The sequence below is a fragment of the Lasioglossum baleicum genome, chromosome 3 (genome assembly GCF_051020765.1).
Source record: "Lasioglossum baleicum chromosome 3, iyLasBale1, whole genome shotgun sequence".
Taxonomy (NCBI): Eukaryota; Metazoa; Arthropoda; class Insecta; order Hymenoptera; family Halictidae; genus Lasioglossum; species Lasioglossum baleicum.
Window position 1 is genome coordinate 275,762 of NC_134931.1, and position 16,112 is coordinate 291,873.

The window sequence follows — 16,112 nt, forward strand, 5'->3', positions numbered from 1 at the left end:
CGGATGGCGTGATCGGTCACCTAGGCGGGATCTATTTTATCGAGATGGGTATTGGGAAGGAATTTTTGAATAACATTGAAAAGTCGATACCAGAATATATTTCGTTTTACAGCAGTTGTTCCAGCGGCATCTGCCAGTCACTCTCACTGTAGTATTACATTCACTCGTGGAACATTCATGCGAAGCGGTTTCGATTTCGAACGTGCAGCACGCAACATTCGCTTCGATAATCCGATTATTCGTAAATAAACTCTCCGATCAATTATAGATCCACGCTTTGGTTCGGATTCAGAATTCGAACTCGAATTCGTTTTCATTTCGAGGGATAATCCACAGCGAGTCACCTGCTTCTATACGTATGCGACCACGTTACTCGGTAAGGCACGTCTCGTTGTACCATGTATGTATATGCCATGTGTAATGGTAATGGTAAATCTATGTAACCGATGCGCAGTACATACTCGCTGCAGACACGCTGCTCTCCGTCGCTATCCGTCGAGCAGGTCGCCGTTCGATCTTTAAACGCTACATACATAATATGTTTCGTCCGTCGACTTAAATATACTAGTTTGCTCGTACAAACTTCTTTTAAAAAACGAATGACAAGGATAGTTGACGAACCAAACAAAGGATCGCCGAACGCGTTTCTATTGCGATCGCGTACCGGGTCGAATCAGTTTGCTCGCTCGTCGATCTCGCTCCTTAAATTACATAAATATCCCCTAGCTCTAGAGCAGAGACTGCGGAGACTGCGGAGATTGCGGAGATTTCCTTTTTCTTGGTGGAAACTCGCCAAACAGACTCGAACAATCGATTCAAAGCGTATCGCTCAAAATGATTACTCCGTCTTGTAACTTGGTTGGCATGTCGATCGGTTTCGTAGGCGGAACGGTTCGCGTGTTCGCGTAACGGTAGAAAACAGAACTTAAGACAAGCGTCCGTTTCCCGCTGCTTGAAATATTACACTAAATATTACTGTTGATCGCTCGTCCAGTTCGGTTCTCGATTTTCTCGAGATCGATCGAGATTTCATATAGGTGTCTGAAATGATTCGCAGGAAGGTGGGATGTCAGCCTCCGTTCTCCGTTCTCCGTCCGTGTGTCCGAACGACAATGTCCTGACGGAAACTGTGCCAGCGCTAGGAACAAGAAGGAGAAAGAAGCCTGGAAAGCAAAGTTCGCTTGTCCCGAGGAAGATCGTTAAGGATAACGAGGATCGGTCAGGTACCTGGACGAGCGATGAAGGTTGTGATACGATCGGCATCTCCAGTGATCCCTGTGATCTCTATGATTGGCCGGTCCGTAAGCGGGACAGGGTCCAACGAAAGGAACCGTTCGCACCGCTCGGCAATCCTGATCGGGCCGAAGGTCTCGAAGAGCGCCGGTATCGGCGTAGTCGGGTGGCGGCGACGTCGGATGCGCAGCCGTTTGGAACTGCGACACACCGTAGAGGACTCCTATGGATCTCCTCCAGGCGTGGTGATGCCTGTGACTCTCCTGTTCCAGGTGGGTCTCTCGTCTCCTGCTCTGCGAGGATCCGCTCTCGGTCGAGTTGCTGTCTTCGCTGGTCCCCAGACCAGGGTCTCTCTCCTCCAAGGCTGCCAGACTGGTCACCGGGCTGCCCTGAAGACTCTTGACAGCTCCTCCGGAGTGGTAGTACGAGAGACACGGGTGGGGGATCACGTAGGGTTGGCTCTCGGTCAATCGAAGCTTCGAGCCCAGATTTCCCAGATTTCCCAGGTTTACCAGATTTCCCAGATTCTCCAGGTTGTGCAGTTTCCCCCGGTTCTTGTTCGCGTTCGCGTTCGCGTTAGCGTTTGCGTTCGCGTTCGCATGCGCGTTTGCGTTCGCGTTGGCGTTCGTGTTCGTATCGGCGTTCCTATCCGCGTTCGCGCCCTCATCGTCGTCGTCGGCCTCGCAAGAGGTAGGGCCGAAAAGGGACAGGAGGACGGGTAGGAGGAACAAGCCGTGCATGGCTCCGATGAAAATGACGAGAAACACCATCTTGAAGAAGACCATAAAAATATAGGTGCCGGCCAAGACGAGCGCTATCAGACCAAGGATCGTGGAGGTGGCGCCCTGAACTATCGGCAGGCCCAGGCTGTACAGGCTCTCTCTGACCCTGTCGTCGGGTGTTTTCTGCTTGGAGCTCATGTAAGCGTAACAGATGTGAGCGGTAAAATCCACGCTGAACCCGATACACATGATCAGATTGATCATGGATATGCTGTCCAAGTTGACGTCCCAGAGGGACATGTAACCGGCCACCCCCAGCTCGATCGAGATGATGCAGAAAGCGACCCAGAGGCAGCACAGGACGTTCGGTATGAAGATAAAGCTGATCAGCATCATGATCAGCGCGCCGAACACCATGCACTGGATGCTGGTGGGCTTGACCAGCTCGAATTGATCGAAAAACACGAAATACGGGTGAAACACGCTGGCGTTCAACGGCGATTCTGCGCAGATGCGTCGAAGCTCCTTCACCATGTCCTTCTCCTGGTTGGTCCCGCTAACGTTCACCGCCTGTATCATGAACCTGCTCGCCACGATTCGCTCGTCGGTCTCGTCGAATTTCACGTCCAGAGAAAAGCTGCTCTTCGGGAACAGCCAACTTTCTTTCAACGTTTTCATAAAGTCCGTCTCGTTCCCAATGTCGATCTCGCTGTTCTTCGTGTAACTGAGAAAGCTCCGCAACCAGCTTTCCGTGTAAATCGGCGCGCTGCTGATGTATTTACTTGCCTCCAGAGACCTAGTCAAGTTTTCCATCTGCTGCTGAACGATCGGATCGCTGTAATCGTATTCACCGCTCACCACAACCTGGAACACGAAAACGCGGGAACGCGAGGCGTTTTTAATTTGTTCGTGTTTCGTGTTTCGAGTTTCGAGCCTACCTGTATTCTGTACGGGAACTCTCTAAAGTAGTAGTCCTGTCGGTCGTAGAATACGATCGAGTAGGAGTCGTTTTTCGAGAGCTTGCGTCGATCCAAGCCTTCCTGAAGGGTCGTCAACCCGTAGAGAGCGCCGGCTAGGTAGCAGGCGAATATCAGAATGACCACGACCTTGACGGGCCGACAGTTGAGCGCGGCAGCCAGGTAGTCGCGAAAGAAGCTCATGCAACCGTGTTCCGGGTTATCCACCGGGTTGTACGGGTCGTCCCGGTCAACGCCTCCAGAGCACAGCGCTTTGTACAGCCAGGATCGATTCGCTGCGCATTCAGGTTTGGTAACAGATTCGGTTCGGTTTACGGTTTACGGTTTACAGTTTTACGGTTCATCGTTGCTCGAGCTCGAGATGCCGAGAATTACGATAAACTTGGACAAAACGCCGACCGCGTCCGCCGATGTCGCGCCGGAGAAAGTCCAGCGAACCAGTTACGCAACGATCAATGATCTAACGAATTAACGACTCTGAAATGTAACACGCGACGCGCGTGAGCCCGCGAGAGCGCGCTTTCGTGACGTAACGCGTTCCGTTGCGTCGGCGATCTGGACTTTCCTCGAGATCGAGATCGAAATCGAAATCCAGCGGCAAGTACGTTCCGACAACGGTGAAAGTCGAGGACGCTCGTAGATTCCGAATCTTTTCTCCGTTGATCGGCTGTGCGTCCCTCAACGTTGAAAATCGTTTGCGTAGCCATAGTCGTAGCCGATTCCGGCGCGGCGCGGCGCGGCGCGGCGCGGCGCAACGAAACGTTCCCGAAGAGGATAACGTTCGAGCCTCGACAGCCAACCGAAAAGTTTCCTCGTTACGTTTATCCTCGTAGACGTTAACGTTAACGTAGAAAGTACGCGGCCAAGGAAAATAAATGAAAGTTCAAATAAAAACACATCGAATGATACGTTCTCGGCTCGTGAAAGTATTCCGTGTAACGTCTTCTTTCCCCGCGAACGTTCAACGTTCGCCTTTCATTCTCAACGATACGAAGCGCGTTCGCGCGTGTCTGTGCGCGCACGCGAACGCAAATGCGAACGCGCCAACATTTGAGTTACGTTGGATGTAGTAACCGGTCGAAACGAGTAACGTGGTTCGCTTTTACCATGAAAATTCTTCGACGACGATTGCGTAACGACGAGAACGCGTATTATCGACACCGAGTTCCGTTTCGACGTTTCTTCTTCGTGCTTTCATGCTACCAATTATATCGGGGCTGATGCCGCGGGCCGCGGGGCTGCGATCGACCGGCAACGGTGACGGTAATGATAATGATAATGATAACGACAACAATAACACGGTAACGATGCCATGTAATTGCGATCTGTCGGTGCAACGTCTATCCCCTCGAAACGAAGATACGCTAATTAATTATTTGCAACTCGCTTCTCTCTAAACTCTAAACTGTACCGCTCTACTTGCTCCGGTTCCCTTTCCATTGGTTTCTTTCGTCTCGAACGCGAACCGAACGCTTCTCTGCGAACGAACCGACGAATAAAATACTAGACAAAAACTTACAAGATTTGGAGAGTGGCTGCACCTCGCAGCATACCAGGCTGTGGAGGTTCTTCTGCTCGCAGTAGCCGCTGATAGCTACGCATCCGGTGAAGAAGGTCAAATGGAAAACGAACGTGAAGACCACAGCGAATCCTGAAACAAGCGCAACACACCTTGGTACACTAGCTTCGATCGTTAATCGCCAATTTATTATTTTCGATTCGTGGATTGTAGAAACTTTCGATTTTCAGACTCACCGGAATAGATGCAGAAGATCTGCACCGAAGGGAAAGGCGACAGTATCCCGATGAAGAACGATATCATGTCGGTTAGAGACGTGATCGTTATCGATACAGCTGTCTCGCTGAGAGTCGCGGCCATCCTTTCGGGTACCGGTTTCAGTATACTGGTTCGTCTCCAAGCCGCCAACATCACGAACGTGTCATCGATTCCGATTCCTATAGTCCCCCCGTAATCCAATTTTCGATTACAATTGTTTCTACGTCTCGCCTAGTCTACATTAGCCTAGCCTGAAGACTCATTTCCCCGTATACAGATATGTATCGGTGTACATCGGGTTGCCGTTAAAGGCAGAGCCACGGCCACGGTGCGGCGCGGCGCGGAAAAGCGAAACTATGTATTATATACCTGCGCGTCGTTGTCCACGGGTTCAAAATCTATTCTCCCGAGTGTTCGCGACAGGATATGCTGGGACAATTCGGTAAGATAATTAAACGAGTTATTTGTCGATGTTCGACGTTCACCGTATGCCGTTATGGTAATCGCGAAACGGCAGTTAGCGCGCGCGCGCGCGCGCAATGAATCAGAATTGTTGGTCGTCTGGTGATTCACCCGGTCGCGATCGTTTACATTTTGACGACGATTTATAGCGTGTAATAAACGTCGGGCGTCGTTTATTCAATTTCGAGAGCAAGGCCGTTCGCCGGAAATCTTTCGCGTCGGTCAATCGAATTTCTCGAGTCGGGAGCGATCGGGTTGCAAAACGCGAAACGTTCCATTTTAAAGGAATCTATGTTCCAACAGCGTCGAATATCGTAGGCGCGGAACGCGCGTTACAGATTTTCTAAACATTCGATCTCGATTTCCGAGCGTAATCTTCGATCGCGATGTAACCAACTCGCTGACGAAACGATTTTTGCAACATAATCCAGGCCCGTTCGACTTGATCGCAGCCGAGAGTTACACGCGGAACCATCAACGACCGGACGGTGATTTACGTGAAAAGCGGAAGTCTCCGGGCTTTTCTCTTTGGTCACGGTTGCCTGAACCAGCCGTCGACCAAAGTCGCTGCGTTATCGGTAATGATTGCGCGGCCGGCCACGTTCGATCGTGCCCTGGCGAAATCCCTCCTCTACCATTTTGTCTCCGTGCGTTTTCGATCGACGATCGCGTCGTTCAAAGTTCTGCTCGTAGACTATAGACGTTAGAAATGTCGGGTAACGAGGCGAGGCGAGGCGAGGGGCCATGGTTACTCACGGTTATTCGCACTCACCGATCATGAGAAAAGGCGCGGCCAAGTTCAGGCCGATGAAATCCACTCCTAAATAGATGCAGAGACCGAACGCGGCTACCGTGGCCATCGCGGCCGACACGTTGCCCAAAAGTCCCAGCCAAGGTTTGCTGCGTACCCAATCGGTCATCATGCAGGTCACCACGGAAAACAGGGCCATCAGCACAAACGTGCTGAAGAAATAAGGCACGATCGTTTTCGTGTTCTCCTCGAGTTCCAACTCGAGAGTCCTGGAGGCGAATCTCGCGGTGGCGATGTGCTTGAACACGCCGCTCTCCTCCGCATTTTTCACGGCGTCGAGGAACGCTTCTTCCCAAGCTGCTCCACTGTTCACCGAACAAGAACCAACAAAATTCTTTTATCGACTCAACTATTCGTAATAAATGTCTATGTCTAAATCTATGTCCAGAGGCCAGACAGTAGATTCTGGTCAACTTACACGGCATCTTGACGACCGTTGTCGGCCGTTAGAAAGTACGCCAGCTGCAACGATGGTACAGACTCGATCACTCGATCCTCGTTTATCACGCTACCACCGAAGTAAACGGGCAACAGGTGGATGTCCCAGGTGACCGGATTCAGCATCACCGGGAACGTCAGGTTCAGTTCCTTCTTCTCCACGTCTCTAAAAAATGCTATCGTCTACTTACGAGGTAATATCTCTCCTCGAGAATGGTCTCGAACGAAACGGAACGAAACCGAACCCTCGAACTCGAAAGAATCGAGCAATTTCTCGTTGAGAAATCTTATCGGCTCGATACTTACTCTATGATATGGCGAAGATTCAGAATGTCGTTGGTGAAACATTCGTCCAGCCATCTGGCGCAGATCTGCTCGTAGGTGAACTCTTCGCCCTCGTAGGTCGCTCGAGCGCTTCTGATCATGTTGTCCAGTTGCATCAACTCATCGAACACCGCTGTCCTCAGCAGATTATCCACTCCGTCCTTCGAGGTGATGATCACGTGGCCGAAACGACCTGCGAAAGGAGCGTGCGAGAGCTTAGCTCAGCCGAAGGGCCTCCGGTTCGTCGATTTTCGTGGACCGAGTACATATAGCGCGAGGTATACATATGTATACGCGCCAATCCCATCGCGCGTCGTTGATAACAATCCCCGAATCCCCGAATCCCCAGTGAAATTACACGCCGACAAAGTGCTCGAAACCATCGAAACGAGGAAACGAGGCATGTGCTTGCTTACTTTCTCCTTGAACTTTAAGTTCGAAGAGAGCCGCGCGTCGCTTACGTAAACGTTCATCTTGGCCCGAGATAATTCCGACGGCGATAACGAGCGAGTCGGGGTAAGGTCGGCAGGAAGTAGGAAGAAAGTTTGCGATCAACGACAGGATCTATGTACTATGTACATACACGTATGAAGAACGCGAGAAGAGCAGAGCGCGCGCGATTGTCACGCGTCGACGGAAATGACGGAATCGTACACCTTGTTCCGAAAGACTCACCTGGCCTGGTGATGCGACCCAGGTTGAATCGATGACTGTAATTGACCTTGAAGTACTGCTCGACGATCGCTCGTTCCACTTTGCTCGGCCCATTTGTCGGTGAAAACAGATACTCTGGATCGATTTCGTAGTGGATCCTCTGATAGCCGGTGAAGCAAATGAAAGCAACCAGAACTGGGATCACCACGAAGTAGCCGGGATGCTGACCCACCACGAAACCCAACTTGTGGAACGTTCGGTTCAGGAACTCGTCCACGCAGGTAAAATTCTTCCACATCTGCGAGAAACACCAAGTTCGGTGAACAACTACTTCTAAGGGGTAGAAAACGGATCGCAGCTACGCGCGCATCCAACAAATCCGAAGCCGCGTAATCGCCGAATCGAATAATCCTCGTCGTTTGTAGCGGTGTCGCAATCACAAATTAAAAGGTAATAGTGTAACCGACGCGACGCGACATTACGTTCAAAGCGATTAAACGCTTTCTCTCTCCCTCTGACTCCCTCTCTCATTCTTCTTGTTACGACCTAGGAGATTACAGGTGCGAGAAAAAAAGAGAAAAACGGTCGAGACGTAGAAAGCAAGGCTCTCTTGGGCCACGCGTACGCTTGGTCAATACATTCTTCGAAGCAAAGACACCACGGGTCTATTGGAAACGCGCAAGCATGTATGTATACATATGTAGGTACGAGCCTATTACTCGTGCCGACCAATTTTACCAGGGCAAAGAATACGCGCCTCGTTTTTTTGCGATAAATTCTCGTTCCATGAGAAATCAACGGTCCTGAATCGGGGGGGGGAGGGACGGAGGGAGGGACGGAGGGAGGGAGGGAGGGAGAGAGAGAGAGAGACTCTGTGGATATTCTGAGAAATTCACAACGTCGCGCGACGGCGACAGCGAAAGAAAGACGGAAGGGACGGAGACAGCATGTATTGTGTCCGCGGCGAATGACACGAACTGACGACGCGACGACTCACGCGCGTCGCTCGCCAAACGGCTCGCTCGCAATTAGTTTAATAACGTAGACATCCGTCCATCCGTTGATCCGTCTATCCTCGCTATTCTCGAACAACCGGAGCGCGCGGTAGATGGTTCGCGTGTATCCGTCATCTTCGAGTAATCGTCTGCCTTCCGAACAGAATCGATCCGGCTAGCCCAGCGTGAACACAGGTGATACGAAAGCTCGGGGTTTCGCACTCGCGACTCGCGAGTAGCCGTAACCGTAATCGTAATCGGTAAAACCGATCAGACGGGCTTTGGGGCGAAACAATTTGGACGAGCATGATCGAAGACGCGCGCAAAAGCACAAGCAAACAGAGCGGTCGGACTTGACCCGAATCGGGTCGTAACAATGGGTATGCGTTTAGCATACCGACGCGACACCGCGACAAGATCATCGCCGATTGTTAATTCGAAGCGAGATTACGAGATTGCGAGATTGCGTGATTGCGAGAGACGCGAACCTACTTCCGCAGAATATTCGTCATCGCCTAGTCACTGTTTACGAAACTATCCTTCTTCCACGAGGCAGAGAGAACCCGCACAGTCGCTTCGAACTAAAGATACGGGGATCAAATGACCACCCACCGCAGCAGCAGCAGCAGCAGCTGCTACCGAGGAATTTAAGTATGTGTATCCTGCCTGTTTTCATTCCTGCCTTTCCTGACAAAGGAACACCTCTCTCGAGATCGTAACGCCCGCATCCAGGATACTCGAACCGGGTTCCGGAAGCGGCCTGTGTTGGGCTATACATATAGGTATTTAGTCTTTGGTCGGGTGTCTGTTTCAGGCAAAAACAGCTGATCTCTTTACATTCAGAGTTTCCGGATTCGCTGAAAGATGATTGGCTCTGGACGAGGATTCGATCGCGAACGACTTTCTAAAACCGCTTGCACTCGATTCCATGGTGGTTCTCCGCACGCGTACCGCCTATGTACCTCGTGCCTCGTACAGACCTCGCGCAGGCGTCACCAAGATCTTTCTCCATCCCTGAGAAAGTAACCGGCCATTGGGTAACAGAAGCGCTCGTCAGCTCGCGCGCCTTCTTCGATCTCGACGATTGAATAACATCCACGTAACGCGATCGACGGGGCCTCTGGTTGGTCTTCTACATACGTATTCGCCTTTTGTTCGCCATCGTGCGAAATCGTAACAGGCTCGTAACCATTCCAACATTTCCAGCCTAGACAATTAATCGTACGAATTATGCAATATTCTAAACTCGCGCCGTATCAGCGAGAATATCTCCGGTTATGCAGTTTGGAAAAAATCGATCTTGTTTGGTCTTTATTCTGCTCCACCGTTCTTCTAATTATCCTCGAGAAAGAAACCTTGAAAGCGGGACTTTGTATAGACCTATCCATGAACCAAATAATGATCGAAACGACGACAAGGCAGTCTCGGCGATTCCGGTCACGTGGCCGACCGTGCACGTTGGTGAGAATATCAACTGGTTAATTTCACTGGACGCGGTCCTTGTCCCCGAAATTCGTCGGCCGCCAAGCACAAACCGCTGCTGCTGCCCTTCCTTTCTCGATTAGCGAAATTTTCAACGCGCGAGGCATCCGTCGAAGCTTTTGGAGCTTTACTGTTCTCGTGTCGCGTGTCACGGCGGACGAGAAGAATCGCGACGAGAAAATCTCGGCTCTGAAATCCCGCGACAAAATGATATTCCTCGAGGAGAAGGGCTACGCACGGAATTTCTCCTCTCGTGAGAATAGAGACGAACAATTACCTACGTACGTCAGATCGCACCCGAAGAGGCACGCGACCATCAACAACAAAAGTACCGCTTATAAATAATAAAATGGGAAATTCTCGGCGCTCGGTCACGGCATGCTTTCACACCGACAAGCTCGCGATCATTTACGCGCCTCGTCCTCGTACTATGTATCTGTCCGCTCGAAAATATTGCTGCACGAATTACAAACAAAGGATCCAGGATCCAGGATCCGATCCGATCCGTTTCGATTGTAAACCGCGGAGCCATCCGCGACCGTTGATAGGTGTCGGATCTGCGTTCGAATAGGAGGAAAACTTTGAAATGTCGGCGAGGTGGAGCGAGGTGGAGCGAGGTGGAGCGAGACGAGGCGAGACTCGCGTATTCGAAAGGAATAAAAAGACGAGAAAAAATCTGATGGAAGGTTGTTTCTCGCGTTCGAGATTTTTACAGGTTTACATTTTTGCAGCGATCGGGAAACGGCAAGGAAAACGGCGCGGTGCAATCCATTACGAAATCACCGACGCGACTGTCCAACGTTATGAACCCTGTCGCGGTTGAAACGCAGCTCGTCTCGATCCAGCAGCCTCGCTACTCGAACGGGGCAATTTGTCCTCTCGGGGCTCTCGGCTCGGTCAAACGTTCCACCTGTTTCGCGACTCAATTTCACGCGATCGGCTAACTCGAGCATCCGTTTCATAGCGAATCCATCGGGCAAAATCGGGTTCGCAAGCACGATTTCGGATTGACGATCCGACCGCGAAAGTCTCGACACGATTTCAGGTTGTATCAGAGCGGAGCACGCTTGTGCCGACCTTACGTGAAACGAAAGTAAGCGCGGCCCCGCTCGGTCGTTGCCTAATCATTTCCACGCGCTCGGAACGCAATTTTGTCGACGGACGAGTGACGAAAGAGCATCGATACGCGACTGCACGCGCACGTGTCTCTTTCAAAATCGAAGAAAAGGGAAAATTGGTATCCGGTGTGCGTGCGTCTCGAACGTTGCTCGAACCTAGCTACAACCTTGTTACAACGTTGCTGATTGTGATACGAAATCGTTACGTTTACAGTTTACGAGTGTCGTAAATACGGTCTGCCGTTTTTCATTTCAAATAGAAATGAAAAACATTTCACATTGTGCGACTGGGTTCAGGAAATTATCACGGTTAGGAGCGACAGTTACGGTTGTTTCGAGATGCGAAACCAATGCACCGTAAAAAGTAAAAATCGCGATTACCCGTCGATTTCCTTATCGGCTTCTCGCAAAATTCATTCCGCGAACGACGTTTCTCCGCGAGGGTCCGACAAAAACCAAGTCGAGTCCGAGATAAATCGATAAACCGGCGAACCATTTACCATTTACCATTTACCATTCACCATTTACATAAGCTTCCCCCATTTTCCTAGGGCGAGCGGAGCCACAAGAAATCGTATCCTTTCTTCGTGAGCGTAATTGCACGCTTCGAAACGGTCTCGATTCTCGATGCGTTATACTTTGCATTTCGAGGAAGCGGCACGGCGCGCGGCGCAACTTTCCCGCTCGCGTCGCGAACGATTGTCCGTAAATTGTAAACGACCGTTTTGTCGGTTCTTTCCGCGATCGTAAAAAACACATCTTGCGAATCACACTCTAATCTCCAGTTTCGGTTTACTGTCTCTGTTCCTTCGATCGTTGTTACGCTCGCATCTCGCTCGAAGAGCGATCGATCGACGCGAGGAATTTTCAGAAATCGTCACGCGACAGCCTCGTTCCGGTTTTTCTACGATTGACCCCGTTGGATCTTGCAAGACTGTTCGCCACCACCGGGCGAGGCGAGGATAGGTCCAAGGGAAAAAAGGGTACGCGAATGCATAATTTCTGTCGTTTGGTTGGTTACGCCCATTGTCAAGCCATTGGCTTGGTGTGCAAGCGGTGTACTATGGTGTACTAGCAGTCAGTCCTCGAGGTCACGTGAAACGACGCGACGCGACGCGACGTTCTTCTCGATCGGCAATCCATCTGGAATCTGGATCGTGATACGGTCGTTATCGTATCGCTTTACGATAGACGACAAATCGGATTAATTAATACGCGACCGCAACCGCTACCGCGACCGCAAGAGTCTTCTTCTTTCTCCGTCCCGTTGTTCTCCACGAAATCGCACTTTCCTCTTCGTATTGAAACTATTTGAAACTAAGGAAAACAAACGAACGTTTAGTCGATCGTAGAATCTGTAAATTTGTTCGTGAAAAACCGTAGTCGCGTAACCGTCTGTGGCAGACAATAATTAAATAATAGTTATGTCGACCGTTGTTGCGCAAGCTGCGAGTCAAAGTGAAAGCGCGTTAATAAATATAAAAACGTACATTTTCCAGATATTTATGGAGGATCCGCGAACGATCCTTACGTCGTAAAATTTCGCTTGAATCACGATTCGGTGAGCTGACTTTCCGCGTAACAGAATTTTCATTATACATATGTACATACATATGTACATAACGCTTGTCCGTTCGTTAGAAATTCTGCTACGCGTTCTGTTCTAGCGCTCCAGAGCCAGAGCATCGGTGAACCAATCTATTCGCATCGCGAACAGCCTTCTCTCGAGTTTCTCCGGCAGTTTACGCGACTGGAATCGGTAAATTTTCGCGAACAGAAGTCGATTGCTGTTGGAGCTGAAAACGGACGCGCGAGTTTTCAATTTAGACCGTGAACCAGACCAAAAGTCCCATACATACCACTACTATGTATTATAGTACCAGGTGGCAGCAAACAAACGAAAATTAGTCGACAGGGGTCCGACGCGACGCGGGACACGTCACTTTATCCGCTGCGATCGTAATCGCTTACGGCTTACGCGGATCATTGTTTCAGGTTTTTTTGACGTCACTGCGAATCGAGAAACGTGACCGTTGTGGTAATATGCCTATTCGATCGTTTCAGGATCGCCGATCGATCTTTCGGTCTTGGCTGACGTTATCGAAAGACGTCCATCGTCTTTCCTACCAGCAGCCGACAATAGCGTGCGGGTATTTTTCGAAAATCTTCGAGATGACGGACGCTCGTTACGAAATCTGATTTTTCGACAATTATTGTTTGCATCGCTGCCGAGGCTAATCGCCAGCGACACCCGCGATTAATCGTTGCCCGGCAAATATTGTTGATCCGCAATGTTCCATGCGTTTCATTCGCGTTTCCCGTCACGTCCGACGGGCTACGAACGAACGTGCGAGGAACGCAAAACGCGCGATTGCGAGCAACCACTCGTCGAGACGCGATCGTCGCGCTTAAGTTGAAATGAACGTAGCATAGGTCGGCATAGGAGACCGTTTTTCACCCTGTAGACAACACCCTGCATACATTTCTCACTTTGTAATGAAGCAACGAATCAGTTTCCTGTTTCGCGCGAGTCGTTATCCCTCGGCCAGTTTGTACACCGCGGAGTTGTTCGCATTTCCAACAACGATATTCGACGACTTTCTAACGATTTTGGTCGTTCGCCAGGATTAACGAGGGCGGGTGAAATTGATGCGGCAGTCAGCGTTAATAGTTTTTACGGTGTCCTTCTAAACCGACGATGGAATCGATGGTTCTGTTGGCGTGCTTTCTTGTGAAAGCCGCTGGTCGATTTTCCTTCAAATCAATGGCCATCGAATCTGTTCGATCGATCGACCACGATTAATTATAATAGCTACTGGAAGCGATTGGTCTTTAGTTTGTTGTCCTGAACAACGTGCACGCACGTGCGCAAACTTGCGTCAGAGAGAGAAACAGAGAGGGAGAGTAGGGACACCTGTTCGCGAAAAGTTGCGCGGCGGATGCGGTCATTTCGAACGAAACTATACAACAATACAAGTACATATGTATACGTATCGGTGATCGGGAAGAGCGATGCTAGAATCCCCGAAGTTTTCTCTGATCGGAAAACGAGTGAGGAGAAGCGGAGCGAGCTGTAGTCGGCGACGATCGAAAGCGTAGGAAAAAGGACGTTAAAAATAGAATGGAAGATATCCCCTTGAACGGTGGATCCGTCGATAACGAGTTATCCCCTCGTAATTCCCCTCTGCGCCGAGGTTAACAGTTTGTTACGGGGACGGTCGTGTTCCGAGAGGGTACGAACGGCGCGGCGCGGCGCGGCGCAGCGACTCGTCTCTCGGTTCGGTTCTGCTTGGCTCGGTGGTTGATTGACCGACCGACGACGCGCATTCAATCACATGCACGCGGTGTACAATGTACAGCATACCTTCTCGAGGATAACAAGAACAATCGAGTACATTAAAACTAATGACAACGAATAATACTGTTGGCGCATCAGCATCAACATCAACATCAACATCAACCGGTATGCCGAGCCGCGTATTCTTCGATCGTGCCATTTTCCTAGAATTCGTAGAATTCGTCGAATTCTTTTTAGAGAAAGTGGCCCGTAACGCTTTTTAAAAATAGCTCGACTACCTTCGACTTTCGTATATCAATTTCTCAATCCTACCACCACCGTCTACGACGCGGTACGATCATTCATGTTCACGAGACACGGGCAGAGCCCTCGAGACGTTACAAAGAATCGTTCGTTGCCACCGACGTGCCCAATTGACCAGAAATTTAAGGACGGCGAGGGGTCTCCACGCGCGAATACGCTCCTTTCTCCTGAACGCGATCCGGATATAAACGAATGTCGTTGAACTCGCGTTATAAAGTTACGAAAGTTTGAATAAACCAAACAATATTTATGCTTAAGCAAATAACAACGTAACGCAACGTAACGTAACGTAACAACGCACACGAAGACGAGTTTCATTCAAGTTCGTAGCATGGCAAAATTGAGACTGTCCCCGAACAATCCTTCTTCCTTTCCCTTTTTCTCGAAGAAACTTCCTGTGATTTGTTAAATTGTCTACAGAACGAACACAGAGAGAACACACCGTTCGACTCGTTAAATCGTCGACGAACGTTCGCTCCCGATACAAAACTGCCGTGTCGAGCACGAGTTCCTAACTGCGAAACTAACTCGATAAGCGATCTACGAGAAATCGAAAGTTCAGAAATCGAAGAAATAAAACTAGAGAACGGGAGCAGGAACGCGGTCGGGATGATTACGCGACTAGCTCGAGCCTCGAATAATATCGATTTTACTATGAAACTTCGGAAGTAGAAAAACAATTGTTTTCTCGTTTCCCGATTGATAGATCCATGGATCCGTGATACCTCCGAGTCGACTTATCGTACGCGTATGTAGGCTCTAAACGCGCCGCGGCAAACGCCTAGCATTACCCCTTGCAAACGTCTGCCAAAGAAATAGCCGAGGGGTTCGCAACTCTTGACGGAAAACCCGAACAGTTCTTCGACACCTGATGTTGCGAACCGATATGCGAAAACTCGAATGTTTAAACATACATGTTATCGTCCCAGTATGCACCAGTGAAACTTTAACCGGTGGACACGACGAGGACGCCAGAGACGCGTGGAAGCTCGCAACGCGATAGATCTCGGTCTCCGGTAACTCAAAACAATCTATAGTTGTATCGAGTCTCGGTTTTCAGCATTGGTCGGTGCAACGTGCAACGAACCGAGTTACGAAGTTACGATTTACGACCCAACTCTCGATACACGTGTACACACGCGCACGCACGCACAAACACAATTCTTTCGCAATTTCGCACAATTTTCTTGCAGATGTCTCGAAGGAATAAACAACGCAAAACGGCGAAACGCGAGAAACGCGAATCGTGTGCACGTATGCGCGCACTCGCGTTACTTTTCAAATCAGGACCACATTCTCGGAAAACGAACATCCCGAAACGTTTCTTATATTCGGAACCACTCGTTTATGAGAACAAGTAGCTCTAACCTTGTGTCGTCTCGAATCTTCTTGTTCAAACAGGCCGAGCAGTTGTCCACGCGAGTCGATCACACCGTACAGAGTTTCCTTGTTGTTCTGAGTAGTCCTGGTAGTCCCTAATATTCATCCGCACCTCGTTGATTCCAAGCACCGGCGAGT

General features: G+C 50.0%; 1 protein-coding gene across 10 annotated transcripts in view; it reads right to left on the reverse strand.

Moving 5' to 3' along the window:
* Positions 1–83: 83 nt before the first annotated feature.
* Positions 84–16,112, reverse strand: part of Ptr (patched domain-containing protein) — a 19,168-nt gene continuing 3,139 nt past the window's right edge. For 2 of the 10 annotated variants that reach the window (XM_076420408.1, XM_076420403.1), the window contains exons 2-9: positions 7,420–7,696; positions 6,727–6,937; positions 6,401–6,586; positions 5,944–6,287; positions 4,688–4,888; positions 4,452–4,583; positions 2,894–3,207; positions 84–2,819 (exon numbers count right to left, since the gene is read on the reverse strand). In XM_076420408.1, coding sequence (XP_076276523.1) covers positions 1,200–2,819; positions 2,894–3,207; positions 4,452–4,583; positions 4,688–4,888; positions 5,944–6,287; positions 6,401–6,586; positions 6,727–6,937; positions 7,420–7,696 — 3,285 coding nt within the window. In that variant the 3' untranslated portion in view covers positions 84–1,199. Of the gene's footprint in view, positions 2,820–2,893; positions 3,208–4,451; positions 4,584–4,687; positions 4,889–5,943; positions 6,288–6,400; positions 6,604–6,726; positions 6,938–7,419; positions 7,697–8,881; positions 9,601–15,962; positions 16,107–16,112 lie in introns of those variants that run through there. The other 8 variants (XM_076420407.1, XM_076420406.1, XM_076420405.1 and 5 more) reach the window with 8 other exon arrangements.